The following is an 11,824-nucleotide window of genomic DNA, read 5'->3' on the forward strand; positions in this document are numbered from 1 at the left end:
CGACGCTCATGGCCGCAAGTGAGCGCCGGCCCGGTCGTTTCCCGACCCGTCGAAAGAACACGGCGGGCGGCACGCTCTAGCCTTGCGGCCGAACCTGGCATGATAGTAGCACCAGGTTTGCGGTGGTGGCTGCCACGTCGGCCGTGCCGGCGGTGGTGGTGGTGGCGGCGGCGGTAGTGGGCGGGGCGTAGCAGCGGCCACGAGGGAAGCAGGGGGCGCTGTCGCCTCCGCATAGGGATTCACTACGGCAGCACCATACACCGACCGCGTGTCGCAGGTCGCGAAAAATTTGTCCGCCTCTCCGGCCAGGGCGCGGGGTTCCGTTAAGTTCGAACCGGCCAGCGCGAGCCGCACCTGCACAGGTAGCTGGCGGAGGAAAAGCGCTCAGAACAGGAAATCCAGGCGCTGGTCTCCAAGAAGGGACAACATAAAATCCATCCGAACGGACGGTCGTGTGTCGCCGAGGGCGGGAAGGTCCAGGAGGCGGTCGGCGCGTTCGGCCTCCGTGAGCCCGAACGTGTCGAGGAGAAGACGTTTGAGCGCCGCGTACTTGTGGGCGCCCGGCGGGCGCCGAAGGATGGACACGACGCGGGCGGCAGTGCCGGGCCCAAGGGCGGCGACCACGTGGTAGTATATGGTGTCATCCGCCGTGATGCCCCGGAGCTGGAATTGAGCTTCGGCCTGCACAAACCAAACGTCGGCTTGCGCTTCCCAGAACTCCAGGAGTTTGATGGCGACAGCGTTGGTAGCCATGGCGCGTTCAGGGGTCAGCTACGGCTGAACCAGTCGGGGTCACCAGTGTGGTGCTGTGCACACACGATTCGTTTGCCAAGAAGGTAGGCCACAACGCGTTGTACAAACTGAAACACTTTATTAACAGCTCGCACGTAAGCACTGGGCGGGCTTGACTTTCAAGCCCGCATATATGTCCCGAGGTCACGCCTTGCCCCCGGGCGTGGCCGGTCGGCCGAAAGGCGGGGCATGTATCTCAGTTCCACCCTGCGCCTCGTGGCGCCTTTGCTCCGGGCGTGGCCCGAGCTGCGCTTCCACGCCCAGACACTCGCGCCACCCACTGGTGCGCGGAAATTATTGCCCACTGACATTGTGTCCGCCACATGCGCCCCCCAGAATTCCCGCGCACCTGAAGGGTGAGCTTGCAGGGAAGCCGGATGACCCGGCCGAAACGCCCTCTGGCGATGCGTGCAGGGCTGGGGGGTAGCGGGACGGCGGGGCTGGGGGGTGCCGGGGGTTTGCCCGCCGGGGGGCGGCCTCGACGCGGAGGCAGAGCTGCTTGCAGGGGGTTGTCCAGATTGAGGTGGGCCGGCTTGAGGCGGTCCACGGAGATACGATCTGGAGTACCGCAGATGTCCACAGTGAAATGCTTGTCCCCGGTCTCCAGCACACGGAAGGGCCCGTCGTACGGGGGCCGCAGCGGCGCCCGGTGGGCGTCGTGCCTGACAAAAACGTACTCCGCTGTGCGAAGCTCCGGGGCGACGTGGGAGGATGGGCAACCGTGGTGTGCCGTCGGCACCGGGGCGAACCTCCTGGCAGTCTCCTGAAGGGTGGAGCGCTGTTGCGCTGCGGACCAAGGGGCCATGGAGTCGGGGATAAATTCGCCCGGTACCCGCAGTGGTTGCCCGAAGACCAGCTCCGCCGAGGACGCGCACAGGTCGTCCTTGGGCGCTGTCCTGAGGCCCAGCAGGACCCAGGGAAGCCTGTCGGCCCAGCTGCCGTAGCGGAGGCTGGCCCGGAGCGAGGCCTTCATTGAGCGATGGAAGCGCTCGCACAGGCCGTTGGCCTGGGGGTGGTAAGCCATGTTGCGGTGCAGCTTGACACCGAGCCCTTGCGCCACTGCTCCCCAAAGCTCCGAGGTGAACTGGGGGCCGCGGTCGGATGAGATGTCCGAGGGGGCGCCGGACCGAGCAACCTACGTGGCGAAGAAGACTTGCGCAACGTCGCCGCCAATGGCACGGCCTCCGGCCACCGGGTGGTGTGGTCCACCATGGTGAGGAGGGGGGTGAAACCCTGCGAGGGGGGTAGAGGTCCCACCAAGTCGACGTGGACGTGGTCGAACCAACGCTCGGGCACCGTAAACGGGGCCAACGGGGCTTGGGTGTGGCGGTGGACTTTCGCGCGCTGGCACGCGAGGCACGTCCTGGCCCAGTCGCGGACGTTCTTCCTGAGGCCATGCCAGACGAACTTCGCCGCGACGAGCTTCTGGGAGGCCTTCGTGCCCGGGTGGGACAGGCCGTGGATGGCGTCAAAAACCGGGCGCTGCCAGCCAGCGGGCACGATGGGGCGAGGCCGGCTGAGGGAGACGTCGCACAAGAGGGCAGTGCCCGCGACGTCGAACGGCACCTCGGTGACGCGGAGGCCCGTGACGGCGGTCCGCAAGGCCTGGACGTCGGGGTCGGCGGTCTGGTCCGCCGACATCCGGGCATAGTCGATCCCGAGGTGGACCGCTTGCGCGACGGACCGGGAAAGGCAATCCGCCACCGGCTCGTCCTTACCCGCGACGTGACGGATGTCCGTCGTGTACTCGGACACGGCAGAGAGGTGACGCTGCTGCCGTGCCGACCATGGCTCGGCGACATTGGCCATCGCGAACACAAGGGGCTTGTGGTCGACGAAAGCCGTGAACGGGCGGCCCTCCAGCAGATGGCGGAAGTGTCGGACCGCCAGGTGGAGCCCGAGCAGCTCGCGGTCGAAGGTGCTGTAGCGGCGTTCGTGCAGGCGAAGCTGCCGGCTAAAAAACGCCAGCGGTTGCCTAGCACCACGCACCCACTGCTCGTGCACCGCACCCACCGCGTAGTCCCACGCGTCGGTGGTGAGGGCGATCGGCGCATCGGGCGCCGGGTGCGCCAGCACGGTGGCGTTGGCCAGGGCCAGCTTTGCGCCCGCAAACGCCGCGGCCATCGGCTCCGACCAGGCGTCACCTTTGTCCGGCTTGCCCCGGAGGGCCTCGTGCAGGGGGCGGAGGAGCTGGGCGACGTGGGGCACGAAGCGGTGGTAAAAATTTACCATGCCCAGGAACTCCTGGAGCTCCTTGATCGTGCGGGGTCGCAGGAAATCCCTGACCGCCTCCACCTTGGCCGGTAAAGGGACGGCCCCGTGCCTGGTGATGCGGTGCCCCAATAAGTCGATGGTGGCGACGCCGAAACGGCACTTGGCAGGGTTGATGATTAGGCCATGCTGGCCCAGGCGTTCGAAAAACGTGCGGAGGTGGAGCAGGTGCTCCTCCCAGGATGCGCTCGCGACTAGGATGTCGTCCTGGTAGACAAAGAGGAAAGGTAAGTCGCGCAAGACGCTGTCCATAAGCCGTTGGAACGCCTGGGCCGCATTCTTCAACCCGAAAGGCATTCGCAGGAACTCGAAGAGGCCGAAAGGGGTGATGACGGCCGTTTTCGGGACATCGCCTGGTTGTACGGGGACCTGGAGGTAGCCCCGGATGAGGTCCACCTTGGAAAACACGGTCGTGTTTGCCAACCGGGCGGAAAAGTCCTGGATATGCAGGACCGGGTAGCGGTCGGGGGTGGTGGCATCATTGAGCCGGCGGTAGTCCCCGCACGGCCACCATCCCCCGCCGGGCTTCGGCACAATGTGCAGAGGAGAAGCCCAAGCGCTGTTGGAGCGCCGTACGATCCCCAGCCGCTCCAGCGTGGCGAACGCCGCTTTCGCCACGGCGAGCTTCGTGGGTTCGAGTCGGCGTGCCCGGGCGTAGACCTGCGGCCCGACCGTGGGTATATGGTGCTCCATCCCGTGTTTAACGGCCACCGTTGAGAAGGTGGGCCGCGTGAGGGCCGGGAAACTGGCTAGGAGGCGGGTAAAGTCGTCCGCTGCCGGAAGCGTGCAAACTAAACTCGCCGGGACGGAACCTTCCAGCAAGCCGCTTGGCAAGCCGCTCAGTGAGCCGCTCAACGAACAAGCGAGCGAGCTGAAGGTTTCGGCCTGGACGAGACGTCTGCGCTTCACGTTGACCAACAGCCCATGCGCACATAGGAAGTCCGCACCCAGCAGGGCCATTGGCACGCTGGCGGTCACGAACGACCATTGAAAACGCTGCCCTCCGAACCGCAGTGAGAGGCAACGCTTCCCGAATGTGCGGATGGGTGTACCGTTGGCGGCAAGCAAAGCGAGGCCTCGGCCCGCGGCTTGCTTGTCAGATGTGGAGGCGGGGAGGACGCTTACCTGCGCTCCTGCGTCGCAAAGAAAACGGCGCCCGGCCAAGGTGTCCGTGATGAACAGGAGGCTGCCGGAATGGCTGACGCTCATGGCCGCAAGTGAGCGCCGGTCGTTTCCCGACCTGTCAAAAGAACACGGCGGGCGGCACGTTTTAGCCTTGCGGCCGAACCTGGCATGGTAGTAGCACCAGGTTTGTGGCGGTGGCCCCCGCGGCGGCCGTGTCGGCGGCGGTGGCGGTGGCGGTAGTGGGCGGGGCGTAGCAGCGGCCACGAGGGAAGCAGGGGGCGCTGGAGCCTCCGCACCGGGAGCCACTACGGCAGCACAGTACACCGACCGCGTGTCGTAGGCCGCAAAATACTTGTCGGCCTCTCAAGCCAGGGCGCGGGGTTTCGTTAGTTTGGAACCGGCCAGCGCGAGGCGCACCTGTGCAGGTAGCTGGCGGAGGAAAAGTGCACGGAACAAGAAATCCGGGCGCTGGTCTCCAAGCAGCGACAGCATGAAATCCATCCGGACGGATGGTCGTGTGTCGCCGAGGGCGGGAAGGTCCAGGAGGCGGTCGGCCCGTTCGATCTCCGTGAGCCCGAACGTGGCGAGGAGGAGACGTTTGAGCGCCTCGTACTTGTTGTCGCCCGGCGGGCGCCGAAGGATGGACACGACTCGGGCAGCAGTGCCGGGCCCGAGGGCGGCGACCACGTGGTCGGTGTACGGTGCTGCCGTAGTGGCTCCCGGTGCGGAGGCTCCAGCGCCCCCTGCTTCCCTCGTGGCCGCTGCTACGCCCCGCCCACTACCGCTGCCGCCACCGCCGACACGGCCGCCGCAGCGGCCACCGCCACAAACCTGGTGCTACTACCATGCCAGGTTCAGCCGCAAGGCTGAAACGTGCCGCCCGCCGTGTTCTTTTGACAGGTCGGGAAACGACCGGCGCTCACTTGCGGCCATGAGCTCGCGCCACCCACTGGTGCGCGGAATTATTGTCCCCTGTGCCCGCCACAGAATGAAGATACCTTCACTTCAGCTGAACAAATGAAGTAAAATTCGTAATTAGATCCTGATATACTGCTGTTGCGTTTTATCAACTTTTTGATGGTCCCAAGATGGCCGCCGCTTCGCATCGGCGGCTTCACTCTAGATTGTACAAATAGTGCACAGCCCCCAATCCAGTAGTACACGGACGTATATAAAAAACCTTTTACGAGCCAATGTGTACGAGACCATGAGCTGGTTTTTTATATACGTCCGTGAGTTAGTATAGAGATCAGTGTCACCACCGAGTGCCGTTCCAATTGGTCTGGTGTTAGACTTCGAAGGTGTGGCGCAGGCGTGATCGGTCTCACACTGCGTGTTATTTCGCCCAAAATGTTTCGGCCTTGTGTGTCATAGGCTCCTTCGCCTCCATTAAAGTTCCTTGTTTGTAGTTGTTTTCGTCATGTTCAAGATACGGAATAAGTCCAAACACAAAGCGAACGCTGACGGGATTTACATTTTCAGATGTTTTTATATTATTCCTTGTTAAATAGCGTACGTATCAGCGTCGTGACGTCATGACGTTTGATTATAACCATAGGCGGTGTATAGGCGTAACACTATACATCATCATTTTTTTTTTATAGTTAACGTGTTCTTCAACTAAAGAAGATCAACATTGCAAACTGCAGGATACGTGGTATAGTGTATGTTATAATCAATTTGAGACACTTTTAAGCTTTACACAATAACTTGCCTTTCGTCTCCATCGCGAAGGGATTTCGTTCTCGGCGCCATTACGCTTACGGTTTTTGAGCGCCATTTCGCGCCATCACACACACCATGAGGACGCGGAGTTCTAAAGCTGAGGGGTGAGGCGATGCGATGCGCCCGCGATTCCAGTCCGTATACGTCGTGTTTGGGGAAGGGACCCGTCCGCCATGGCGCCATTTGCTCGATCCATCTGTTGAGGCTTCGATCCCCGCGCTGCTCAGAGGCTGTGACGAGTTTGACTAGGCCGCGGCATGCCCAGGCCGAAGGAGCCGTTTGTTTTTCATCTTTGCACGAAGTTAATCATGTTTCGCTAAGACCGTTAACTTGCTTCTTTTCATGTGTGTGCATGTGGTGTTTATGGGCGCACTTTTACATCGCAACACACGGGACGGCTCAGCCTGGCTCTGCTCCTCGTCACAAGGAATACATATATCATCGTGTAGAAGGAAAACGGTTAATGAGATGAAAAAGCAAATCAAAACTGTCAATATTCCGCTATGTATTGTAGTATTGCCTGTTTTGCGGAATTTAACGCCGTTACTCGGGGAGGGGGGGGGGGGGGGTAAAAAAAGGTGTAGGAAATTTATTAAATTAGGTGTGATTGAATAAATTTGTTTATAAATATGAAGCAAAAACACTTTCCGGAGATTTCCATGAACTTTGAAGGATCTAGTAACACATGGAACAGGACAAAGTGGGAGGAATACCCCCATGGGGCTCACCTGGTTCGATAAAGCAGTGCCAGTATACTACACCGACTAGACTAGAGATATTTTTTAAAGTATCACGGTGTTTTAAACCATTTGTAATGTTTACTAGGAGTAGGAGACAGGGCAGCATGTGGAATCATACTAACGTTATCATAACGCTTTAAACAAAAATAAAAAACAATTTTGGGGGGCAACGCCCCCCCACTCCAACTCACCACACCGCCACCCCCTGCTTGGACCCCGATTTTTCTAATGTCATGATCCACAAACATCACATCCACAGGTGATGAAGGTTGTGGTCAAGTATCATCCAAATTGTGTGTGTAGTTTCTGAGAAGAAAGAAAATGCCTTTTTTTTACATTTTTGCAGAACACCTCCGCCAGGCACAATATACCCCCCCCCCCTTTTGGGGGGGGAGGGAATATTTGTAAATGCCTTTTCCCCACACCCCTCATAGACTGTCTTAGACCCCCAAAAAAAATTCAATGCCATGAACAAACGTTGGTTGGTACATCGCAGGTGATTGATGGAACATTGTGGTTAAGTTTCATCGGAATTGTGTGTGTAGTTTCAGAGAAAAAAGCAAATACCTATTTCGGGGGACAACCCCCGTTTCCCTACCCCATCCCCCCCCCCCCCCCCATGGTAGACATCCTTCGAGTTAGATTTTTTTTTTTTTTTTTTTTTTTTAAAGACGCGAACAAACTTTTGTGCGTGATGGGGGATGAAGACTGTGGTCCAGTTTCATCGAAATTGTGTGTGTAGTTTCAGAGAAGAAAGCAAATATCTATTTTGGGGGGTCAAGCCTGGGCACATTTTGACCCCCCGCACCCGTAAACCCCTTTCGACTCCCCCCCCCCCCCCCCCGCACCAGTGAACCCCCTTCGTCTCCCCTCCCCCCCCCCCCCTACACCCATAAACCCCCTTCAACCCCGATTCTCTTAATGCTGTGAACAAACGAGTTGCAACACACCAAATATCATTTGTGCCAAGTTTGGTCACAATCCTATCAACAGTTTTTGGAATGTTGGATTTTGCCATCTTGGATTTTGACATGGCGACCCAAATTTCCAATAGCGATCTTCCTTATGCTTAGATACACCCACACACCAGATTAGAAGTTGGTACTTCGCTTATTTTTCAAGATATTCCGCTCACAAGGTTCAGACATACATGGCGTCAGACATACATGGCGGCGGCCATCCTGGATTTTGACGTGGGTTGCACCCGCACACCAAAATTGAATGCGGTCCATCCTTTACGCATGCACGTACGCACGCACGCACGCCCGCCCGCACGCACACACGGATGGACGGATGGACACACGGACGGAGGGGAAAACCATAGTCCCCCTTTCGCTCCGCGGTGCGACGGGGGACAATAATCTCCACAGCCGACAAATAAATAACCCCTGCCACCACAATCGCCACTGGCAGCACGATGCAGTCCACATTTACAAAGAAGTTCAACACCTCCCTCCCCACCCCCCACCTCCCTCTGAACGCACATGGCTACTATTTCTTCAAACCTGAAACCCTCTTGGGCAGACCCCAGGTATAACCACCAAATGTTAAGTTATTACATCTGGGAGGAGTGCATTCAAGGAAAACGTGTATAAATATTACTCGCAAAAGCCCATAGTAAAAATACCATGATACAGGTACTTAAAATAAACGAAGCCTCTTATTCTCACTCTGTGTGTGTATATATATATATATATATATGTGTGTATATATGTGTATATATATATATATATATATATATATATATACATATATATATACATATACATACATACATACATACATACATACATACATATACAGTGAAACCTTGACTTACGAGTGCACCAACTTACGAGTTTTCCGAGATACGAGCCGTCGCTCGGGCGGTTTATTGCTTTGAGATGCGAGCCGAGATCTGAGTTACGAGCTTACGCCACCCGCCACCAGGTGGGTTCCGGTCACGTGGTTATCTTGCCGTGCAAGCATCTCTGCCGTATATCGCTGCTGTTTTGTTTTCGCATTTTGGTTATTTTGGAGCTTACGCCACCCGCCACCAGGTGGGTTCCGGTCACGTGGTTATCTTGCCGTGCAAGCATCTCTGCCGTATATCGCTGCTGTTTTGTTTTTGCATTTTGGTTATTTTGGAGCTGACGCCACCCGCCACCAGGTGGGTTCCGGTCACGTGGTTATCTTGCCGTGCAAGCATTTCTGCCGTATATCACTGCTGCTTTGTTTTCGCATTTTGGTTATTTTGGAAAATTTCTTAGTTTTAACCATGGGTCCTAAGAAATTGAGTGCCAAGGCAAGGGCAGTACTGAGAAGAAGAAGAGGATGATGTGCGAGTTTACGAGTTTTCCGAGATACGAGCCGTCGCTCGGGCGGTTTATTGCTTTGAGATGCGAGCCGAGATCTGAGTTACGAGCTTACGCCACCCGCCACCAGGTGGGTTCCGGTCACGTGGTTATCTTGCCGTGCAAGCATCTCTGCCGTATATCGCTGCTGTTTTGTTTTCGCATTTTGGTTATTTTGGAGCTTACGCCACCCGCCACCAGGTGGGTTCCGGTCACGTGGTTATCTTGCCGTGCAAGCATCTCTGCCGTATATCGCTGCTGTTTTGTTTTCGCATTTTGGTTATTTTGGAGCTGACGCCACCCGCCACCAGGTGGGTTCCGGTCACGTGGTTATCTTGCCGTTCCGGTCACGTGGTTATATATATATCTTACCATACCTTACCCCATCTTACTATGTATATATATATATATATATATATTGTGAGAAACCACCGGTGAAACCACCTGTTCTCACCCAGATTTGGTGCCCCGCCCACCGCGTGACGTGGCCTCCTTGGAGCCTCACGCGATGGGGAGGCGATTCGGCACGTGATTGGTGGAGAGTCGAGAGAGCGCGGTCGCCATCTTGTGCAACGGACGCGGCTCGAAGGCTCCGAGTGGGAAATCTCAAAAGGGCTTTCCTTGAATCCTCACGACAGCCGAGTTGGGCTGGTCGATTACAGTTCGGTATTTTACGAGCGAGTAACTCCGGAAGAGAACGAGTGATTCCCGGATCTCGTAGATTGGAACCGCGAGTGATTGCCTGCTTCGTGTTGGAGCTGCTGGCCGACCGTTCCTGCCGGCCTTGTGCGGTGAATTCCATCCTGTTACCCTCCGAGTCCCGGAGATCGTCGATTGGAGCCGCGAGTGATCTTACCTGCGTCCTGTTTGGAGCGTCTGTTGCCGACAGTTCCTGCAGGCTTTGTGCAGTTTATTCCATTTTGTTACCTTTCATGGTTTTGTGATCGAGCCAATAAAGCATCGTGCCTTACCCCTAGAAGGCCGATTAAAACACAATTGTGTTTATTGAGTTCTCTCTGTCCACTCCGTGGACTACTTGAAGCCCGGACATTAACGTCCGTATTCCGTGCTGGGAACCATTTCACAGCCGGGATCGCGACAAATGGGTTGCTCGTCCTAGGATCATTCAAGTAAGAGACATTCGAATTGAGACGGGAATTCTGCATCTGCATCTTCTTTGCATCTGCTCACCAGCGGACGCCGTCTTGGAGGAGCCTTCTCACCAGCGGACGCCGTCTTGGAGGAGCCTTCTCGCCAGCGGGCGCCGTCTTGGAGGAGCCTTCTCGCCGTGGGACGCTGTCTTTGGTGGTGCTTCACTGCCGAATAAGTGAATAGCTTCGGATCCCTCCAAACAACCGACAAAAAAAAAAAAAAAACGTGAGTATTTGTACGTGGTATTTTTCTCATTGGCAATTTGATGTGCGGTGGTGATATTGTGTAGTTCGTGTCGTATTTCCCCAACAGAGCGTTGTGTTTGAGCGTTGTGTTTTGTGCCTTGTCTTATGATAACTCGTAGCCAAGCTATGTCGACCAGAGAAGTGAGAGTTCAACCTGATCATGTTGACAGTCGCGTGGGTGGCGATGCGAGCGACGCAATCAGCCTTGACCCAGTCACTAAACCCGATATGTTAGGAAGCGATTCCATCATGACTAAATGCATGCGTTCGCCCTTCTGGACCGGGCTGACTCCGGTTCAACAACTTGACATGTATAACAGGGAGAATGACAGGGCAGAGGCAGAGCGTGCGGCAGCAGAGAGAGAGCGTGAGAGAGAGAGAGAGAGCGTGCGGCAGCAGCAGAGGCAGAGCGTGCTGCGGCAGCAGAGAGAGAGCATGCGGCAGCAGAGAGAGAGCGTGAGAGAGAGAGAGAGCGTGCGGCAGCAGCAGAGGCAGCAGCAGAAGCTGAACACGTCAGAGAGCATGAGTTGCGAATGTTGACTGAATGACCGCGGGCAGAGGGGTCTGCTGCAAGAGTCCCGGAAACTGTTCATGTTCGTTTGCCGGACTGGACGGGAGACACGAAGCCAGAAGCGTATCTGGAGATGGCGGAGAAGTTGTTGGCTGCCGGTGGCATTGATGAGAGCTTGTGGGTCGGCCATCTTGTGAGCCATCTATCTGAGAAGGCGAGGGAGGTATATGCGAGGATGGCAACCGAGGACGCAAACAAATACAGGGCATTGAAGGCCGAGATTTTGAACGCCTATGCGGTGTCCGCATGTATTTATAGGAGAAATTTTTTCAGCTGGACTCGTGAGTCCAGTCAAACCTATGAGGAACATTCGCGGGCCTTGTTGGAACAGCTGCAGAGATGGTTCAAGGGGAGCAAGGTTGAGTTACCTCAAGCGGTTGCGGAACTCCTGGTGCGTTACCGTATCGATCAACAGCTTCCGCCTGACTTAGCATTGTTTCTTGTCGACAAAGACACTGTTTCCTTGGCAGACTGCGTCAACCTTATTGATAAACATGTTTTGGCGTGCAAAATGCTGCAAGTCACGCAGTCGCGTCGTAAGACGGAGGAGTCTGCGATCAAGACCGCCCCCCGTCTGCCCGGCGGCTGGATCGAGGGGAGGGGTTCTCCGATGCCCTCCACTGGTGGCGGTCGCGAGCCGCAGACCAGGGCAGGGCCCTGGTGCGATTTCTGCAAACGCGTGGGGCACGGTGAAAACCGCTGCTTCTCTAATCCCGCTAGTCCGGCCTACCGAGGCAACCCTCCTGTTAAGTCGGAGGGAGATCAGTGGAGCTCATCCGCCGGGCCCTCGCACACGACGGTGGCATCGGTGACCGAGGTCACTGCCACCGAGGCTAATTCCATTCATCCACTGTACCAGGATTATTCAGG

The 11,824-nt window shown here is 56.7% G+C and overlaps 1 protein-coding gene across 9 annotated transcripts in view; it reads left to right on the plus strand.

Moving 5' to 3' along the window:
* Positions 1–5,870: 5,870 nt before the first annotated feature.
* LOC144890645 (uncharacterized) overlaps positions 5,871–11,824 on the plus strand; it is a 17,508-nt gene continuing 11,554 nt past the window's right edge. For 2 of the 9 annotated variants that reach the window (XM_078771519.1, XM_078771523.1), the window contains exon 1: positions 5,871–6,017. In XM_078771519.1, coding sequence (XP_078627645.1) covers positions 5,989–6,017 — 29 coding nt within the window. In that variant the 5' untranslated portion in view covers positions 5,871–5,988. The remainder of the gene's footprint in view (positions 6,018–11,824) is intronic. The other 7 variants (XM_078771528.1, XM_078771529.1, XM_078771520.1 and 4 more) reach the window with 6 other exon arrangements.

This window comes from Myxine glutinosa, chromosome 2 (assembly GCF_964187855.1).
Source record: "Myxine glutinosa chromosome 2, kmMyxGlut1.1, whole genome shotgun sequence".
NCBI classification, from domain to species: Eukaryota; Metazoa; Chordata; class Myxini; order Myxiniformes; family Myxinidae; genus Myxine; species Myxine glutinosa.